Source organism: Crinia signifera, chromosome 1 (genome assembly GCF_055691185.1).
Source record: "Crinia signifera chromosome 1, ASM5569118v1, whole genome shotgun sequence".
Lineage (NCBI taxonomy): Eukaryota > Metazoa > Chordata > Amphibia > Anura > Myobatrachidae > Crinia > Crinia signifera.
The window spans coordinates 481,548,627-481,570,235 of NC_139217.1; the positions used below are offsets into that span (position 1 = coordinate 481,548,627).

The 21,609-nt window shown below is 49.4% G+C and overlaps 1 protein-coding gene across 1 annotated transcript in view; it reads right to left on the minus strand.

Moving 5' to 3' along the window:
* Positions 1-5,008: 5,008 nt before the first annotated feature.
* Positions 5,009-21,609, minus strand: part of LOC146032726 (C-type lectin domain family 2 member B-like) — a 114,898-nt gene continuing 98,297 nt past the window's right edge. The window contains exon 6 of the mRNA XM_083158510.1: positions 5,009-5,191. Within this exon, the coding sequence (XP_083014636.1) occupies positions 5,086-5,191 (106 nt within the window). The 3' untranslated portion in view covers positions 5,009-5,085. The remainder of the gene's footprint in view (positions 5,192-21,609) is intronic.

Genomic DNA, 21,609 nt, shown 5'->3' on the forward strand with positions numbered 1-21,609 from the left:
GCATCACTGCTGCTCTCAAATGGGCACAGTCTCTGGGGAGGGGAGGGGGGGTAGTTATCACCACTACTCACCTAACGTTATTAATTGTGGATGTCAGTGTGGATTCGTGATCACAGACCCAGTCACCCATTTGTGTGTCCTTCTGTCACACTCACGGGGTAATCCAGAAAAGTATGCGGTACTTATGTAATATCTGGGCGCCCGACTTTTTCATCGCATCGCATGCAATATAGCGGCATACAATTCATGCGATGCGATTTTTCATTGTATAGTCACCCATGGGTGATGTCATACCCCCACTATCCAACTACGCATGGAGTTGATTTTATATAGTGTGACGAGCGCAGCGAGGGCCGCGTTATCTACAATAGTCCAGTTACCAGAATAAACTCTACACAGAGACGGCCGCGTTATCCACAGTAGCCCAGTGACCAGAATAAACTCTACACAGAGACGGCCGCGTTATCTACAGTAGCCCAGTGACCAGAATAAACTCTACACAGAGACGGCCGCGTTATCTACAGTAGTCCAGTTACCAGAATAAACTCTACACAGAGAGGGCCGCGTTATCTACAGTAGCCCAGTGACCAGAATAAACTCTACACAGAGAGGGCCGCGTTATCTACAGTAGCCCAGTTCCCAGAATAAACTCTACACAGAGAGGGCCGCGTTATCTACAGTAGTCCAGTTACCAGAATAAACTCTACACAGAGAGGGCCGCGTTATCTACAGTAGCCCAGTGACCAGAATAAACTCTACACAGAGACGGCCGCGTTATCTACAGTAGCCCAGTGACCAGAATAAACTCTACACAGAGAGGGGGATGCGTTATCTACAGTAGCCCAGTGACCAGAATATACTCTGCACAGAGAGGGCCGCGTTATCTACAGTAGTCCAGTTACCAGAATAAACTCTACACAGAGAGGGGGATGCGTTATCTACAATAGTCCAGTTACCAGAATAAACTCTACACAGAGAGGGCCGCGTTATCTACAGTAGTCCAGTTACCAGAATAAACTCTACACAGAGAGGGCCGCGTTATCTACAGTAGTCCAGTGACCAGAATAAACTCTACACAGAGAGGGCCGCGTTATCTACAGTAGCCCAGTGACCAGAATAAACTCTACACAGAGAGGGCCGCGTTATCTACAGTAGTCCAGTTACCAGAATGAACTCTACACAGAGAGGGCCGCGTTATCCACAGTAGTCCAGTTACCAGAATGAACTCTACACAGAGAGGGCCGCGTTATCTACAGTAGCCCAGTTACCAGAATAAACTCTACACAGAGAGGGCCGCGTTATCCACAGTAGTCCAGTTACCAGAATAAACTCTACACAGAGACGGCCGCGTTATCAACAGTAGCCTAGTTACCAGAATAAACTCTACACAGAGAGGGCCGCGTTATCTACAGTAGCCTAGTTACCAGAATAAACTCTACACAGAGAGGGCCGCGTTATCTACAGTAGCCTAGTTACCAGAATAAACTCTACACAGAGAGGGCCGCGTTATCTACAGTAGCCCAGTTACCAGAATAAACTCTACACAGAGACGGCCGCGTTATCAACAGTAGCCCAGTTACCAGAATAAACTCTACACAGAGAGGGCCGCGTCATCTACAGTAGTCCGGTGACCAGAATAAACTCTACACAGAGAGGGCCGCGTTATCTACAGTAGTCCAGTTACCAGAATAAACTCTACACAGAGAGGGCCGCGTTATCTACAGTAGTCCAGTTACCAGAATAAACTCTACACAGAGAGGGCCGCGTCATCTACAGTAGTCCGGTGACCAGAATAAACTCTACACAGAGAGGGCCGCGTTATCTACAGTAGCCCAGTTACCAGAATAAACTCTACACAGAGAGGGCCGCGTTATCTACAATAGTCCAGTTACCAGAATAAACTCTACACAGAGAGGGCCGCGTTATCAACAGTAGCCCAGTTACCAGAATAAACTCTACACAGAGAGGGCCGCGTTATCTAAAGTAGTCCAGTGACCAGAATAAACTCTACACACAGAGGGCCGCGTTATCTACAGTAGCCAGTGACCAGAATAAACTCTACACAGAGAGGGCCGCGTTATCTACAGTAGTCCAGTTACCAGAATAAACTCTACACAGAGGGGGCCGCGTTATCTACAGTAGTCCAGTTACCAGAATAAACTCTACACAGAGAGGGCCGCGTTATCTACAGTAGTCCAGTTACCAGAATAAACTCTACACAGAGAGGGCCGCGTTATCTACAGTAGCCCAGTTACCAGAATAAACTCTACACAGAGAGGGCCGCGTTATCTACAGTAGCCCAGTGACCAGAATAAACTCTACACAGAGAGGGCCGCGTTATCTACAGTAGCCCAGTGACCAGAATAAACTCTACACAGAGAGGGCCGCGTTATCTACAGTAGCCCAGTGACCAGAATAAACTCTACACAGAGAGGGCCGCGTTATCTACAGTAGCCCAGTGACCAGAATAAACTCTACACAGAGAGGGCCGCGTTATCTACAGTAGTCCAGTGACCAGAATAAACTCTACACAGAGAGGGCCGCATCATCTACAGTAGCCCAGTTACCAGAATAAACTCTACACAGAGAGGGAGATGCGTTATCTACAGTAGTCCAGTGACCAGAATAAACTCTACAGAGAGAGGGCCACGTCATCTACAGTAGTCCAGTGACCAGAATAAACTCTACACAGAGAGGGCCGCGTTATCTACAGTAGCCCAGTGACCAGAATAAACTCTACACAGAGAGGGCCGCGTTATCTACAGTAGTCCAGTGACCAGAATAAACTCTACACAGAGAGGGCCGCATCATCTACAGTAGCCCAGTTACCAGAATAAACTCTACACAGAGAGGGAGATGCGTTATCTACAGTAGTCCAGTGACCAGAATAAACTCTACAGAGAGAGGGCCACGTCATCTACAGTAGTCCAGTTACCAGAATAAACTCTACACAGAGAGGGCCGCGTCATCTACAGTAGTCCAGTTACCAGAATAAACTCTGCACAGAGAGGGCCGCGTCATCTACAGTAGTCCAGTTACCAGAATAAACTCTACACAGAGAGGGCCGCGTTATCTACAGTAGCCCAGTGACCAGAATAAACTCTACACAGAGAGGGCCGCGTCATCTACAGTAGTCCAGTTACCAGAATAAACTCTACACAGAGAGGGCTGCGTCATCTACAGTAGTCCAGTGACCAGAATAAACTCTACACAGAGAGGGCCGCGTCATCTACAGTAGTCCAGTTACCAGAATATACTCTACACAGAGAGGGCCGCGTCATCTACAATAGTCCAGTTACCAGAATATACTCTACACAGAGAGGGCCGCGTCATCTACAGTAGTCCAGTTACCAGAATAAACTCTACACAGAGAGGGCTGCGTTATCTACAGTAGCCCAGTGACCAGAATAAACTCTACACAGAGAGGGCTGCGTCATCTACAGTAGTCCGGTGACCAGAATAAACTGTACAGAGAGAGGGCCGCGTCATCTACAGTAGCCCAGTGACCAGAATAAACTCTATACAGAGAGGGCCGCGTCATCTACAGTAGTCCGGTGACCAGAATAAACTCTACACAGAGAGGGCCGCGTTATCTACAGTAGCCCAGTGACCAGAATAAACTCTACACAGAGAGGGCCGCGTTATCTACAGTAGCCCAGTGACCAGAATAAACTCTATACAGAGAGGGCCGCGTCATCTACAGTAGTCCGGTGACCAGAATAAACTCTACACAGAGAGGGCCGCGTTATCTACAGTAGCCCAGTGACCAGAATAAACTCTACACAGAGAGGGCCGCGTTATCTACAGTAGCCCAGTGACCAGAATAAACTCTACACAGAGAGGGCCGCGTTATCTACAGTAGTCCAGTGACCAGAATAAACTCTACACAGAGAGGGCTGCGTTATCTACAGTAGCCCAGTTACCAGAATAAACTCTACACAGAGAGGGCAGCGTTATCTACAGTAATCCAGTGACCAGAATAAACTCTACACAGAGAGGGCCGCGTCATCTACAGTAGTCCAGTTACCAGAATAAACTCTACACAGAGAGGGCCGCGTTATCTACAGTAGCCCAGAGACCAGAATAAACTCAACACAGAGAGGGCCGCGTCATCTACAGTAGTCCAGTTACCAGAATAAACTCTACACAGAGAGGGCCGCGTCATCTACAGTAGTCCAGTTACCAGAATAAACTCTACACAGAGAGGGCCGCGTCATCTACAGTAGTCCAGTTACCAGAATAAACTCTACACAGAGAGGGCCGCGTTATCTACAGTAGCCCAGTGACCAGAATAAACTCTACACAGAGAGGGCCGCGTTATCTACAGTAGCCCAGTGACCAGAATAAACTTTACACAGAGAGGGCCGCGTTATCTACAGTAGCCCAGTGACCAGAATATACTCTGCACAGAGAGGGCCGCGTTATCTACAGTAGCCCAGTGACCAGAATAAACTCTACACAGAGAGGGCCGCGTTATCTACAGTAGTCCGGTTACCAGAATAAACTCTACACAGAGAGGGCCGCGTTATCTACAGTAGTCCAGTTACCAGAATAAACTCTACACAGAGAGGGCCGCGTTATCTACAGTTGTGAGTGTTACTGTAAGGGGAGATACCCCGACTAAATTGAATTGACTATTATTTTAGTAGCGTTAACATTATATTGATAAAGTGACTGAAACATAAAAACAGGATTACAGGAGGGGAACGGCCCTCTTTCTCTCCTCTCTTGTCATTTCATATTTTCTAACAAGACAAGTACAACGAGGAATCACACCAGGACTCATCGCAAGATACAGGGGAGTACCAGCCTCTTTTTCTATTTTTGAGCGCCCTTATTCATATTTCAAAACTATTTTCCCCAAATACTGTCCATTGCAGGGAGACTACTGTAGGTTGTCCCCTTTTGTTTTGAAACGAATATAGGCAGCTGAAAGCACAGATCAATTTTAACCCGACACACAAAATACGGGATCTGGTCACTGAGCGAAAACGTTTAATATGTGGTAACAAGCGGAAACAGGTCAGACATGATCAGTAATTATCCCCCGGGTCCGTCCTATGCCGCCGTCAGTCCTGAGCACAGTTACATCAGGTCTCTCTCACAGATCCAGTGCAGCTCCGTGTAACAGCTCTCCAGCGACAGGTCACGTCCTATCTTGGCGCATGTTCCCGTCCCTTTACTGACAGACCTAAGAGAGAAATGATAATTAGGTAACAGTCCATGTTCCTCTCATAAACTCCCCATCAGGTATCCCCCAGGTCTACACCTTTCAACTCACCATAAACTTAATCTAAACCTTAATAACTAAAGTTATCTAATAAAAAAGACACAGACACAAGTGCTGGCGTTTCAAAATGAATGTCAATTTATTTTGACAATTAAACTAAACTATATATATAATGGTGGTGGCACCAAAGAGCGGTCACTATAGGAAAGTGGGGTTAAAGATGTTTACCATACACACCATCGCTGGTGATCACTCTCCCCGGTCATCCACTCGTGCTAGTGGTGACCACCCCCCGGGCGGAAGCATGGCCGATGACCCTAGATGTCAGGGGAGAGCGACACCCCACTATCTGCACACACACCTCAAGATCTTACAAGGATGACCGTTCTTTACCGCCGCCGAAGAGAGAAGAAATAGGGAAGGGTGGGCGGGGCTTTTTCAGACAGAGGGAGAACTTCCTGTAAGTATGTTCCTTTTCTTCCCTGTCTGCACCCTCCCACTGCTCTGATAGGCCTTGTGCCCATCCTATTTGCATGTCAGCTGACCTTCCAGCGTAACCTGGGGAACCCATCAGGGGTTTATGCTCTCTCATTGCTTATTCAGCATTCGTGGTTCTTAAACTCTCCATCAGGTATCCCCCAGGTCTACACCTTTCAACTCACCATAATCTTAACCTAAACCTTAATAACTAAACTTATCTAATAAAAAAGACACAGACACAAGTGCTGGCGTTTCAAAATGAATGTCAATTTATTTTGACAATTAAACTAAACTATATATATAATGGTGGCGGCACCAAAGAACGGTCACTATAGGAAAGTGGGGTTAAAGATGTTACCATACACACCATCGCTGGTGATCGCTCTCCCCGGTCATCCACTCGTGCTAGTGGTGACCACCCCCCGGGCGGAAGCATGGCCGATGACCATCGATGTCAGGAGAGAGCGACACCCCACTATCTACACACACACATCAAGATCTTACAAGGATGACCGTTCTTTACCGCCACAGCAAGGCCCTAAGCCGCAGCACCGCCACCAAGTAGGAAACGCTCAGCACTGTGTATCTAACCAACTAAAGACATCGCCCAAAAACAGAGCCACGCCCTCCGGGCTCAGATGAACACCATCGCTCCTATACAGCGCACTCCGCTGAAAGCTGATGGCGTCATGGCGAATAACACCCCCACCATTGGTCAGCAGATATTATTCAACTGCAGCGTTCACCGTCTTCCGTGAACGCTCCAGGCGGGGGCAGGATATCGCATTTCTCCACACTATCCTTGATGTAATGGAGGACCACACCAACTTACATGCTGGAAAATACAGCAAAATAAAATAGAGGTCCCGCACAATCACAGAGCGTAGCTCAAGAGCGGATACCCGCCCTAAGTCATTGCCACCCAGGTGGAATATAATGACTCTCGGGACCCCAAAATTTCGCAGGGCTCGAATCAGCCCAGCCTGCAGTCCTTTCCACAACATACCTCTCTCATCCAGCCACCTAACCTCCCCAGCCTGACGGAACACACATACATCAGAGGCGATGGACGCCTGCGAAGCCCAAAAGACAAAGGAATGTCCCATCATCCATATGGACTTAACGTCCTGTCGACCTGAAATATTTATAGAGAGGTTAGAAGGATGTCGACAAGCTTGCATACCACACACTCACCACACTTGTTAGGAGAGAGGAATGAGAAAAACCGTGGCCGACCAGCTCTTGAGGCACAAAACACACCGTCTGGAGTAAGCTAACAAGTACGCCATGCCAGATTGTAATTATAGCCGAATTGAAAACACACCTCAAGGCCCCCACTGGAAGTTGACGAGCGCTTATGCGTCCAGTCGACCATGGTGAAAAGTGACAGATAAGACTGTCCGAATGTACCTTCGGAATGCTGCTGAGTGCCATCGACCCAAAGATTGAATCTCTGCGTCGGAGCGGCCCTCCGCAGCCGCCGAGGTAGCAGCCCCAATCCGAAAGGAATGCGACCCAAATTCCTTTGGATCGAGACCCGTGGCCTCCAGCACCTGTCCCAATCCGTGGCAAAACTGATACTTGGTGAGCGGTGACCCATCATCATGCATCAGTCATGCACCAGGTAGGTCTGGGTGCACCTGCGCGAAGGCCGTAACCAACGCCACGGGGCACACCCCTTCCACCGCACATGGGAGCAAAGACAGCCACCGCCCCCTACCAGCCTGGCTAGTCTTGGAACGGCGCAGGTGATATAGCACAGAATCCACATGGACCACCAGGTCATCCACGGTCAGTGGTGAGGGCATTCGCTTTGACGGCGCCACCAGCTCCCCAAACCTGAAGGCACCATGATAAGCCATTGCATACGCCATTCGGAACAACAGGACCTCATAGTCAGGCCAGCAAATGTCCCTCAGGGCACCCAGCAAGGCTGGGAGCAATGTCAAATCAATTGGTCGCCTGCAGTCTGGGAGTGCCGGCGAGGCGCGCAGCCATCCACGCAACGCACTGGACACCAGAAAGGACCGGGACGGGTCCGCCCTACCATGCAGAGACAAAAAGAAAGACACCCCTGCCAGCATCCTGCGTACTGAGGCAACAACACCCCAAGGAGTACAAACTCCAGACAAAGGCCACCATAGTCGCACCAGGTGTCTTACCTGCATGAGGGGCAGACAGCCTAAACTGTTCCCCCTCGTGCCATCCTTCCTGATAGCACCACAGTGTCCTGGGCATGATAGCCCACATAGCTAACCCCTCCATTCCAGCTAATCACCTGAAGTGTCTGCCGCCGGCATGAGGCTCACCTCTGTGGACATGCCAGGGGTCCCGACAGCCGAGGTTCCAGGAACAACCGCCAGAGGAGGAGCTGGCCCGCCCTGCGAGGCCTAAGTGGCAAACGGCCTGAGCTCCCGTGCCACGGCACATGTTGGGGACACAATTACGGGCGCCACCTGTGAAGAGGCTGTAACCCCAGGCAGCTCAGCAGGGGCAGGCAAAATAACAGGGTTGGGAGCTGGCAGAGCCCCAGTAGGGGAAAGCCCAGAAATGTGGTCCATGAAGGAATTCAGAAGGGCCATAAACTGCTGTACTCCCTTACAGGAAGTAGGTGGCAGGGGCCCTACACCGCGTCAGCCAACAGAGGGGAAGTATTTTCGGGAACTACCCTAGACCCCCCTTTAGCCTGGTCCTCCGCAGCCATTGTCGTCTGGCCGGTCCTGCAGGAGGCATGTCCCCGGGGATGGACAGGAGTGACTGGGGGTCCCACAATAGGGGGGGTGGCCGTCCCCAGTAGCCTGCACTACCAGCCCTACATCCCTGTCACACGTCACCCCGCAGGTCAGTCTGGGAATGCCAGAGGGGTGTGCAGTGCTCGTGGCAGGAGTACCCCGCCCCCTGCCTCTAACGGCCTCACTATATAATATGGTGGTGCCCCTTATGGGGGTGGGCAGTGGTATCATCCAGGCGGCCCTGCCGCACCACGGGGTAGTTGCGCCATGGGCACTAGCTCTGAACGACCCCCCAGGCTGCCAGGAGGTCCTGGCGCCATTGCCCCGGCCTACCCCTTAGTGATGGGAAATCTAGTTAATTTTGTGACTATTTCCTTATGATCTAGTTCATCCAAAAGATGAGCTCAGAAGACTACCATATATATATACACTCGAGTATAAGCTCACTTTTTGAGAACATTTTTTATGCTGAAAATGCCTGTCTCGGCTTATACTCAAGTGAGGGTCCCACTCGAGTCAATAAGCTTTCCCAGTATTTGATGTAGACTTAGGCGCTTAGTCTTATATTCGGGACGACCTCCACTCGAGCCTACCTACGGCAGTCCGTCCGGCTCACTATACCATCAGAGACTGAGAGGAGTGATTAGAACTAGATGAACCAGACTAACTTATTACCCGCAGAGCAGGGGTTTCTAATACTAGCTCATTGGAGGAGTAATATTCTTGTTAGAATGATCAGATGGGAAATAATCTGATTTATTAAACCTATTTTAGAAGCAGTGAATTATACAGCACCCTTATACCCCCTTCACACTGCACTTGTAAAACGGTATATTGCCGTTGTTTCACAATTTAAACACGTTTAAGGCAAACAGAAAGTGCCACAGTTGATTTACCGGTGAAAGATAACCAATATTTCAAAACGGTCCTACACGTTTTAGGGCCATTTTTTATGCAGTGAGAATGGCTCGAAACGGTATTTAGCAAAAAAACAAACATCAGACTACAGACCCGTCCCCTGCCTTCTGCCTTGAAACGTATTGAGGGGATCAAACGGGTTGATTGATGTGAATGGTATTCAAATGGCATTCAAAGCGGCAATCTACTGCAATGTCAAGGCTCAGACCCGTCTTGAATACCGCCTTAAAATACAGCTTTGTAAAAACGTTTAGGCAGTGCGAAAGCGGCACTATAGGGACCTATTCATTGTTTAGCTCTGCAATATTTATCCCATTTTGGTTATTATTTTAACTTCCATAATATGCAAGTAAAATACCCAAATTCAGAGTAATATACTGTCACTATTTTGCTTTTAAAATACAGTATTTAACCTGTCCCTTTCACCCAATGTAACTGACTTTAGAGAGAGATAAAGTAAAGAGTTTGCAAAATATCCAGTCAGTTTCTGTCATTTATCTTCCACAGTCTACAATGTGACCTAAGCCGATCGGCTGCTAGGGGAAACTGCTCCACTTTATGCATTATGAAGGTTCATACATATCCCTCTTTGTCCTGTGGAGTAAACAGAGCTACAGTATATAACATCCTATACATGATTGGGAGTGTAGCTCGAGACCTAATATGAAGGCAGCATGGCAGTGCATACTACATACCTCCCAACTTTCGACCTAGAGAAATAGGGACGCGGGGCATATGCAAATGAGGGCGCGGCACATACGTCACTACTGCGCGCTATACTAGCGGCCACTTAGAGACAGCAGGCACAGATACGTTGCCATGATAATGCGCATGATATAGACGCACGCTGCTGCAGTCGTATACACTGCGCGTTGCTAGGACAACGCGGCACACACGTCACTGCCGCGCGCCACACCAGCGGCCGCCTAGAGACAGCAGGCGCACGATATGTTGCCATGACAATGCGCCTGATACAGACGCACGCCATGACAGCGCGCCGATTAGGGAGCACGCGCCGCCTCACAAGACGCCTTCTCGTTCATATGTAATGGAAGAGGCAGCATTACCAGGCCACTCTAATCTGACATTAAGACAAATGTTTGAGCTCACATATAGCTGCATGTGCACTACACTATAAAACAATGGGCCCCCCAAGCTAGTCCAATCAGTATAGAGGTAACTGACACACCCATCCCTCGTCATCATCACACACCCACTATCCCATTGGCTGACCCCTAGATAAAAACCCAGCACTTGCCAGACAGGGCTAGGATACTGAGGAAGCGGGACCTCCGCGAAACAGCTGTCTATCCCACACCCAGCTTACACCTTAATCCATTGAGGGGGAACCAGACTCCTCATTACTGCTCTCAGGCCTTGAGCAAAAGAGATCCTGGGATTTCTCTTCGGCAGACTGACACTCTTTCTGGCAGCAATCGGGCAACAATCTGAGTGGTGGTAATACCCTAATTTAGGGGCCTTTTCTTATAAAAACAAATGTTCGTGATCTTCTTTATCTGCCAGTTTATATGACATGTCATGTACTTAAGTGTAGTCTTTTGAATACACACCATAGAGCCAGGAACTTATTGATATTCACTTGTGCCTCCCCTGCCGGGAGAGAAATCTTTTGGGAAATTATCTGTATTTATATATTTACGCTTTTTTGAGAGACAGATTATTAAGTTTTGAGACTGTTTATTTGTTTGCTGATTTTTCTGTACAAACCCATGGACTCATAGAGCAGACTCAGAATATATACTATAGAGCTAGGAATTTATTGATAATCATTTGTGCCTCCCCTGCCGGGAGAGAAACCGTTTGGGAAATTATCGGTATTTATATATCTATGCTTTTTTGAGAGACAAATTATCTAGCTTTGAGACTGTTCATTTGTTTGCTGATTTTTCTGCACAAACCCATGTACTCATAGAGCAGGAAGAGGGATGTATAAGTGTACATTAGTCAGGTGATACAAATAGACAACAGACTAATCTTTGTCTCCATATATTTTTCAAAAATACAGTTTTTTCCTGTCTATTATTCTTTTTCCTCCTTTTTCTTATCTGTGGGGATTTGTCGAATTGCATTTAAAGGTGCAGTGCACCGCTCATCGCCCACCAATACTGCAAAGCAAGTGGGAGAATGCAGCGTGTACAGACACCCAAGAATGCGATATATCTGCCCTTAATCTGTACACTTTCAGGGTATAAACCTCATTGATTGAGGGTAGACTTCCCTGCAAGGGCATTGCCAACCAGGGAGTCACCCACTCTAACATTGAGGGATTAATATCTTAACTTCATTTCACACCCAAAATCTGCAACTGTCACACGGACAGACCCGCTCAATTGTAAGGACTGGTTGAGCCAGCCCGGTAAGAGCAATCAGCAGCAGTCACCGTGGTAGCAAACAACCTGCAGGGGTGTACTTACACAAGTTGGTCTTCTTTATCTTACAATTTCTGGTGCTCTACATACTAAATCTAGGTTATATAAAAATTACTCTCTCAAGAAAGGCGCACTTACTCTTCTAATTCCTGAACTCAATCTTTTTGGAAGGAAAAGGGATCACCCCGATCACTATTATTCTTTCTAAAAGAATTGAGATGAAAGATCAGGCCTGATAAGCACAAGACAAATATTATCGGTGTAAGATAAATACAATTAAATATTCGTGGTCCACTCCATATACTGTGGTACCTCTATCCCCCTAAAAATTTGTATGTGTGATTGGTACTGTAGATACCAATTCACAATAATTCTAGAACTTAAAATAAAATAGAGTTCTAAAGGAGGATAATAAAACTCCTTGTATGTTCAATGTGTGTTCGTCCTGTCATGTTATTGAGAAAAAAACTGTTTTAATGAATACATAATTAAACGTTAAGTTTTAAATTCAAAGTGTGCCCCCAAAAAAGAGAGTACTTTCTCTTTTCTCTTGTTCATACTACATACCTTCCAACTTTCGACCTAGAGAAATAGGGACGCGGGGCGTATGCAAATGAGGGCGCGGCTTATGCTAATTAGCCGCGACCTCATTCTCATACGAGAACAGACGCTGTGCGCATGTGCACAGCGTCTATTCTACTAGATTGGGGGGTCTCCCAACTGCCACCCCCCACAGCGGGACAATGCCTGCCGCGGGTGGGACGTCGGGACAGGACCCGAAAATCGGGACTGTCCCTCTAAAATCGTGACAGTTGGGAGGTATGGGGAGGTATGATACTATAGTTCTCATACACACAATACATGTGCCTGAGCACGGCAGTACCACACATGGTAGCTCACAGGTACTGTACAGTCTCATTATGTTGTATAGTCAGAGATTAGTTCAGGGATCTGTATGATCAGTGAACTAATTGAACTACTGAACTATTTGCAGGACTCATGAGTCATCAGCACAATGTAGATCCGCAGAGTCCAGACCATGTCTGAGCTCAGCACTGCCACCTGTGGCAGCAATCATGTACTGCCTCCTGTGTACTGCATGAGAGCTGAATAACATGGCTGCTGCAGAAGCACCTACCCAGATTCCAGCAGAAGATTTAGCCCAGCAGTGTGCTCAGGACTCAGTACCAGAAGCAGCAGCAGCAGTAAGTGTTTGGGCATCTGGACTAATAGTATAGTGATAGTATCACAGAAAGGTGAGCAGCATGAGCACACATGCTCACTCACAGACACCCCACACATAGACTTTGGCTAGGCAGTGCATTCTTTCATTTCATTAGATCTGTATTTGCTGGGCTTTGCTGTACTTTTAACTATAGATTCAGTAATTAAAGATGCAGTAAATTAGCCTTATGTAGCTGTCTGTGTGTTACACTGGGCTCTGTCTGTCTGTGTGTTACACTGGGCTCTGACTGTGTGCTACACTGGGCTCTGTCTGTCTGTGTGTTACACTGGGCTCTGTCTGTCTGTGTGTTACACTGGGCTCTGTCTGTCTGTGTGTTACACTGGGCTCTGTCTGTCTGTCTGTGTGTGTGTTACACTGGGCTCTGTCTGTCTGTGTGTTACACTGGGCTCTGACTGTGTGCTACACTGGGCTCTGTCTGTCTGTGTGTTACACTGGGCTCTGTCTGTCTGTGTGCTACACTGGGCTCTGTCTGTGTGTTACACTGGGCTCTGTCTGTCTGTTACACTGGGCTCTGACTGTGTCTGTGTGCTACACTGGGCTCTGTCTGTGTGTTACACTGGGCTCTGTCTGTCTGTGTGTTACACTGGGCTCTGTCTGTCTGTGTGTTACACTGGGCTCTGTCTGTCTGTGTGCTACACTGGGCTCTGTCTGTCTGTGTGTTACACTGGGCTCTGTCTGTCTGTGTGTTACACTGGGCTCTGACTGTGTGCTACACTGGGCTCTGTCTGTCTGTGTGTTACACTGGGCTCTGTCTGTCTGTGTGCTACACTGGGCTCTGTCTGTGTGTTACACTGGGATCTGTCTGTCTGTGTGTTACACTGGGCTCTGTCTGTCTGTGTGTTACACTGGGCTCTGACTGTGTGCTACACTGGGCTCTGTCTGTCTGTGTGTTACACTGGGCTCTGTCTGTCTGTGTGTTACACTGGGCTCTGTCTGTCTGTGTGTTACACTGGGCTCTGTCTGTCTGTGTGTTACACTGGGCTCTGTCTGTCTGTGTGTTACACTGGGCTCTGTCTGTCTGTCTGTCTGTGTGTTACACTGGGCTCTGTCTGTCTGTCTGTGTGTTACACTGGGCTCTGTCTGTCTGTGTGTTACACTGGGCTCTGTCTGTCTGTCTGTGTTACACTGGGCTCTGTCTGTCTGTCTATGTTACACTGGGCTCTGTCTGTCTGTGTGTTACACTGGGCTCTGTCTGTCTGTGTGTTACACTGGGCTCTGTCTGTCTGTGTGTTACACTGGGCTCTGTCTGTGTGTTACACTGGGCTCTGTCTGTCTGTGTGTTACACTGGGCTCTGTCTGTGTGTTACACTGGGCTCTGTCTGTCTGTGTGTTACACTGCGCTCTGTCTGTCTGTGTGTTACACTGGGCTCTGTCTGTGTGTTACACTGGGCTCTGTCTGTCTGTGTGTTACACTGCGCTCTGTCTGTCTGTGTGTTACACTGCGCTCTGTCTGTCTGTCTGTGTGTTACACTGCGCTCTGTCTGTCTCTGTTACACTGGGCTCTGTCTGTCTGTGTGTTACACTGGGCTCTGTCTGTGTGTTACACTGGGCTCTGTCTGTCTGTGTGTTACACTGGGCTCTGTCTGTCTGTGTGTTACACTGGGCTCTGTCTGTCTGTGTGTTACACTGGGCTCTGTCTGTGTGTTACACTGGGCTCTGTCTGTCTGTCTGTGTGTTACACTGGGATCTGCCTGTCTGTGTGTTACACTGGGCTCTGTCTGTGTGTTACACTGGGCTCTGTCTGTCTGTGTGTTACACTGCGCTCTGTCTGTCTGTGTGTTACACTGGGCTCTGTCTGTCTGTGTGTTACACTGGGCTCTGTCTGTCTGTGTGTTACACTGCGCTCTGTCTGTCTGTGTGTTACACTGCGCTCTGTCTGTCTGTCTGTGTGTTACACTGCGCTCTGTCTGTCTCTGTTACACTGGGCTCTGTCTGTCTGTGTGTTACACTGGGCTCTGTCTGTCTGTGTGTTACACTGGGCTCTGTCTGTCTGTGTGTTACACTGGGCTCTGTCTGTCTGTCTGTGTGTTACACTGGGATCTGCCTGTCTGTGTGTTACACTGGGCTCTGACTGTGTGCTACACTGGGCTCTGACTGTCTGTGTGCTACACTGGGCTCTGACTGTGTCTGTGTGTTACACTGGGCTCTGACTGTGTCTGTGTGTTACACTGGGCTCTGACTGTGTCTGTGTGTTACACTGGGCTCTGACTGTGTCTGTGTGTTACACTGGGCTCTGTCTGTCTGTCTGTGTGTTACACTGCGCTCTGTCTGTCTCTGTTACACTGGGCTCTGTCTGTCTGTGTGTTACACTGGGCTCTGTCTGTCTGTGTGTTACACTGGGCTCTGTCTGTCTGTGTGTTACACTGGGCTCTGTCTGTCTGTGTGTTACACTGGGCTCTGTCTGTCTGTGTGTTACACTGGGCTCTGTCTGTCTGTGTGTTACACTGGGCTCTGTCTGTCTGTGTGTTACACTGGGATCTGCCTGTCTGTCTGTGTGTTACACTGGGATCTGCCTGTCTGTGTGTTACACTGGGCTCTGACTGTGTGCTACACTGGGCTCTGACTGTCTGTGTGTTACACTGGGCTCTGTCTGTCTGTGTGTTACACTGGGCTCTGTCTGTCTGTGTGTTACACTGGGCTCTGTCTGTCTGTGTGTTACACTGGGCTCTGTCTGTCTGTGTGTTACACTGGGCTCTGACTGTGTGCTACACTGGGCTCTGACTGTCTGTGTGTTACACTGGGATCTGACTGTGTGCTACACTGGGCTCTGACTGTCTGTGTGCTACACTGGGCTCTGACTGTGTATGTGTGTTACACTGGGCTCTGTCTGTCTGTCTGTGTGTTACACTGCGCTCTGTCTGTCTCTGTTACACTGGGCTCTGTCTGTCTGTGTGTTACACTGGGCTCTGTCTGTCTGTGTGTTACACTGGGCTCTGTCTGTCTGTGTGTTACACTGGGCTCTGTCTGTCTGTCTGTGTGTTACACTGGGATCTGCCTGTCTGTGTGTTACACTGGGCTCTGACTGTGTGCTACACTGGGCTCTGACTGTCTGTGTGCTACACTGGGCTCTGACTGTGTCTGTGTGTTACACTGGGCTCTGACTGTGTCTGTGTGTTACACTGGGCTCTGACTGTGTCTGTGTGCTACACTGGGCTCTGTCTGTCTGCGTGTTACACTGGGCTCTGACTGTGTCTGTGCTACACTGGGCTCTGACTGTGTCTGTGTGTTACACTGGGCTCTGACTGTGTCTGTGTGTTACACTGGTCTCTGACTGTGACTGTGTGCTACACTGGGCTCTGTCTGTCTGCGTGTTACACTGGGCTCTGTCTGTCTGTGTGTTACACTGGGCTCTGACTGTGTCTGTGCTACACTGGGCTCTGACTGTGTCTGTGTGTTACACTGGGCTCTGACTGTGTCTGTGTGTTACACTGGGCTCTGTCTGTCTGTGTGTTACACTGGGCTCTGACTGTGTCTGTGTGTTACACTGGGCTCTGTCTGTCTGTGTGTTACACTGGGCTCTGTCTGTCTGTGTGTTACACTGGGCTCTGACTGTGTCTGTGTGTTACACTGGGCTCTGTCTGTCTGTCTGTGTGTTACACTGGGCTCTGACTGTGTGTTACACTGGGCTCTGACTGTGTGTTACACTGGGCTCTGACTGTCTGTGTGTTACACTGGGCTCTGACTGTGTCTGTGTGCTACACTGGGCTCTAACTGTCTCTATGTTACACTGGCTTGCACAGATAGAAAGAGAGGGACAGAAAAGGGAGAGAGAAGGTGAAAGATTGTAGAAAGATTTAGCAATGATAGAGAGACAGTATAAGATCCAGCTTGTGCCTTACCAGCTTTTCCAGACAGAGGAAGGACTTCCTGTAAGCATATTCCTTTTCTTCCCTGTCTGCACCCTCCCACTGCTCTGATAGGCCTTGTGCCCATCCTATTTGCATGTCAGCTGACCTTCCAGCGTAACCTGGGGAACCCATCAGGGGTTTATGCTCTCTCATTGCTTATTCAGCATTCGTGGTTCTTTCCCTGCAGGATGTACAGGTGAGGCCGCCATCAGAGATATCCACTGCTCCTACTTATACTAACCTATATGCTTGGTGTGATGAGTGGGCATGGCAGGTCATGTTGAGGGCATGGCCTAGGGGAGTGATGCAGGTTAGGGGCAGAGTGGAGTCATGTCCACAACATTGTGATATCGGGCCATGATGCTGTGAATCACCATAAATGGCATCATCTCTGCACCCCCCAGGGGTGTGGCGATGATAGGACATGCTTACTGGGAGAGCCACCTGATTTTCTGGAGCCTCCCAGCCATGCCTAGACAGTAGGCAAGGATGCCCCTGCTCCTGATTGCCTGCCTATATTCAGAGGGGAACGAGAGGGATCAAGGGAGGAGGGAAGGCTGCTTACAGGCTCTGTGTGAGCCCCCTCATTTCCAGCAGGGCTGTAGAATCTGGCTGATGGCTTTGCACAGGACTCTGAGAGCCTGGTGAATGCACCTTGTTCCTGGAGACATCTCTTCTGCATATATACAGGTCTCCGAGAACATGGTGGCTATGCCTTGTTCCCAGGGACATCACTCCTGCCCATGTGCAGGGCTACAGGAACATGTCAGTTGTGAATTGTTCCTGGGAATAGCTCTACTGCACATGTGCAGGACTCTGGGAAATTGTTTCTGGAAACATCTCAATCACGTCCGGGAACATGGCAAGTTTGCCTTGTTCCCAGGGACATCTCTCCTTTGCATGAACAGGACTCTGGGAACATGGCAGCAGTGGTTGCTCCTGGGGACATCTCTCCTGATCATGCACAGGACTCCACATAGCCACCATGTTCCCAGACAAATCTCTCCTGCACATGCACAGGACTCCACACAGCCGCCATGTTCCCAGGGACATCTCTCCTGCACATGCACAGGACTCCACACAGCTGCCATGTTCCTGGAGACATCTCTCCTGTACATGCACAGGACTCCACACAGCCACCATCTTTCTGGGCACATCTCTCCTGCACATGCACAGGACTCCACATAGCCGCCATGTTCCCCGGGACATTTCTCCTGCACAAGCACAGGACTCCACATAGCTGCCATGTTCCTGGGGACATCTGTCCTGCACATGCACAGGACTCCACATAGCCGCCATGTTCCTGGAGACATCTCTCCTGCTCATGCACAGGACTCCATATAGCTGCCATGTTCCCAGACAAATCTCTCCTGCACATGCACAGGACTCCACACAGCCGCCATGTTCCTGGAGACATCTCTCCTGCACATGCACGGGACTGCACACAGCCACCATGTTCCTGGAGACATCTGTTCTGCTCATGCAAAGGACTCCACACAGCTGCCATGTTCCCAGACAAATCTCTCCTGCACATTCACACATCTCCATATAGCTGCCATGTTCCCGGGGACATCTTTCCTGCTCATGCACATGACTCCACACAGCCGCCATGTTCTCGGGGACATCTCTCCTGCACATGCCCAGGACTCCACATAGCTGCTATGTTCCTGGAGACATCTGTCCTGCTCATGCACATGACTCCACACAGCCGCCATGTTCTCGGGGACATCTCTCCTGCTCATGCACAGGACCCCACATAGCCGCCATGTTCCCAGACAAATCTCTCCTGCACATTCACAGGACTCCATATAGCTGCCATGTTCCCAGGGACATCTCTCCTGCACATGCACAGGACTCCACATAGCCGCCATGTTCTCGGGGACATCTCTCCTGCACATGCACAGGACTGCACATAGCCGCCATGTTCATGGACACATCTCTCCTTCACATTCACATGTCTCCATATGGCTGCTATGTTCCCGGGGACATCACTCCTGCACATGCACAGGACTCCACATAGCCGCCATGTTCCTGGAAACATCTCTCTTGCTCATGCACAGGAGTCCACATATCCGCCATGTTCCCAGACAAATCTCTCCTGCACAGGCACAGAACTCCACACTGCCGCCATGTTCCTGGAGACATCTCTCCTGCTCATGCACAGGACTGCACATAGCCGCCATGTTCACGGACACATCTCTCCTGCACATTCACATGTCTCCATATTTATTTATTTATTTATCTATTAACAGTTTCTTATATAGCGCACACATATTCCGCAGCGCTTTTCACATCAGTCCCTGCCCCAGTGGAGCTTACAATCTTTATTCCCTACCACATGTACACGCACACAGACAATCTAGGGTTCATTTTTGTTGGAAGCCAATTGACCTACCAGTATATTTTTGGATTGTGGGAGGAAACCGGAGTACCCAGAGTAAACCCACGCAAGCATGGGGAGAATATACAAACTGCGCACAGTTAGAGCCATGATGGGAATAGAACCCATGTGTCACGGCCTGGACTGTCTGTGTTCCCGGCACTGACCTGGGTGCGCCAGTGGAGGGTGCAGGGAACTGGAAGCGAGGAGGCTTGAGGTAGCTGGAGCTCATGCACGGAGGCTGGAGGGAGATGACCTGCCGGGGACACAGAGGATTGGCTGAGACCTAAAGCCGACAGTGGTATTCACCAGGGACCCCCGCAAGGGGATATGGACTTCGCTGCAACTGCCGACCAGGTCGAGACCCTCTGCCCAGGTTCCCCTGTGGCTTTGGCAGGGTTTGGATAACAAGAGTCTTTAGAGGGGTACTTAAACCATCGATGGTGATCGATGGCACTGAATGCTATGCAGCAACACGGAGGGTACTTGAGAGATGAGAGATGCGGCCTGGAAGCCGGGGATGACACAAGGGTAGCACAGGGAGACACAGGAGACACTGAGGATCACTGGAGCGGCTAGGGAGCCGATACTGGAGATTACTGGGGATCGCTGGAGCGGCTAGGGAGCCGATACTGGAGATCACTGGGGATCGCTGGAGCGGCCTGAGAGCCGAGGGGAGACGGGCACGGAACCCACTGATATCCGGACGCTGAGCAGATAACCTGGACTGCACTAGAAGACAGGATCACACGGCAGATGGAACACGTGGAGACTTCTGGCAGGAGTGGAATAACCAGGACGCTGAGAGTATCACAGGTGACAGCGGACTCAGGTAACCGGATCTCTGGAGCAAGTGGGGAGTCTTGACAGGAGCTTAACACTGGAGAACTCACCCAGTTATCTTGTGACGAGGAGACATACAGGCGGAGGAATGCTTCCAGATCTTGGTTAACCCTCTCTGTTTGCCCATTAGACTGCGGGTGGTACGCTGTGGAAAAGTTCAATTTTACCTTCAGGGCAGAACAGAGAGCTCTCCAAAAGCGGGCTACAAATTGCACTCCACGATCGGAGACAATATCAGCAGGGAGTCCATGAATCCGAAAGATATGTTGGATGAAGATCTGAGCGAGCTTGGGAGCAGAGGGTAGACCAGTCAACGGGATGAAATGTGCCATTTTGGAGAACCGGTCTACCACCACCCAGATGGTATTACATTCTTGAGACTTTGGGAGCTCGGAAATAAAGTCCATGGAAATGTGCGTCCAGGGACGCATGGGAGTGGGCAACGGAAGGAGAGCACCGGCAGGAGATTGACGATGGACTTTATGCTGGGCACAAGTAGGACATGAGGCCACGAAATCCTGGACATCCTTTTTCATGTGAGGCCACCAATATGACCGGCGAAGAATCTCCAGGGTTTTGTGAACGCCTGGGTGACCGGAGAAGGGCGAGGCATGAGCCCAAGATAAGATTTTGGGCTGGAGCTCTGGTAGAACCAGCATCTTTCCTCGAGGTGGCACAGGTGACACATGGGTGGCGGCAAAAGCCGTAGGACTGATGATGGGACGCTGTTCTTGCAGCACTGTGTCATCTTCCATAGAACGGGATAGTGCATCGGCTTTTGCATTCTGGGACCCAGGATGGTAGAAAATTTTAAAGCTGAATCGTGAAAAAAATAAGGACCAACGAGCTTGACGGGAATTTAAACACTGGGCAGTCTGGACGTACAGTAAATTCTTGTGATCTGTGAAGATGGACACGGGAAACTTGGCCCCTTCTAACAGATATCGCCATTCTTCCAGTGCAAGTTTAATTGCCAACAACTCTTGATCGCCAACGGAGTAGTTTTTCTCGGCAGGGAGGAATTTTCGAGAGAAAAACCCACAGGGGTGCTGTTTGCCATCGTCTGTAACTTGGGAGAGCACAGCTCCAACACCCACATTCGAGGCATCGACTTCCAAGAGGAAGGGTTTGTCTGTATCTGGCTGCCGGAGGATGGGGGCAGATATGAAGGCTTGCTTTAGCAGGTGGAATGCGGACAAGGCTTCTTCGGACCAGACAGCTGGGTTGGCACCTTTTTGGGTGAGAGCTGTGATGGGAGAGATGAGGGTAGAGAATCCTTTGACAAATTTTCTGTAGTAGTTGGCAAAGCCAATAAAACGTTGGACTGCTTTGAGAGTGGTTGGTTGGGACCAACTATTGATGGCTTCAAGTTTTGCGGGATCCATTCGTAACTCTGAGCCAGACACAATATACCCTAGGAAGGGTATCTGGGGAACTTCGAACGTGCACTTAGAGAGTTTACCGTACAATTTATTAGCACGTAAACGGGATAGCACTTCTTTGACTTGAGAACGATGAGACTGGAGATCTGAAGAAAAAATC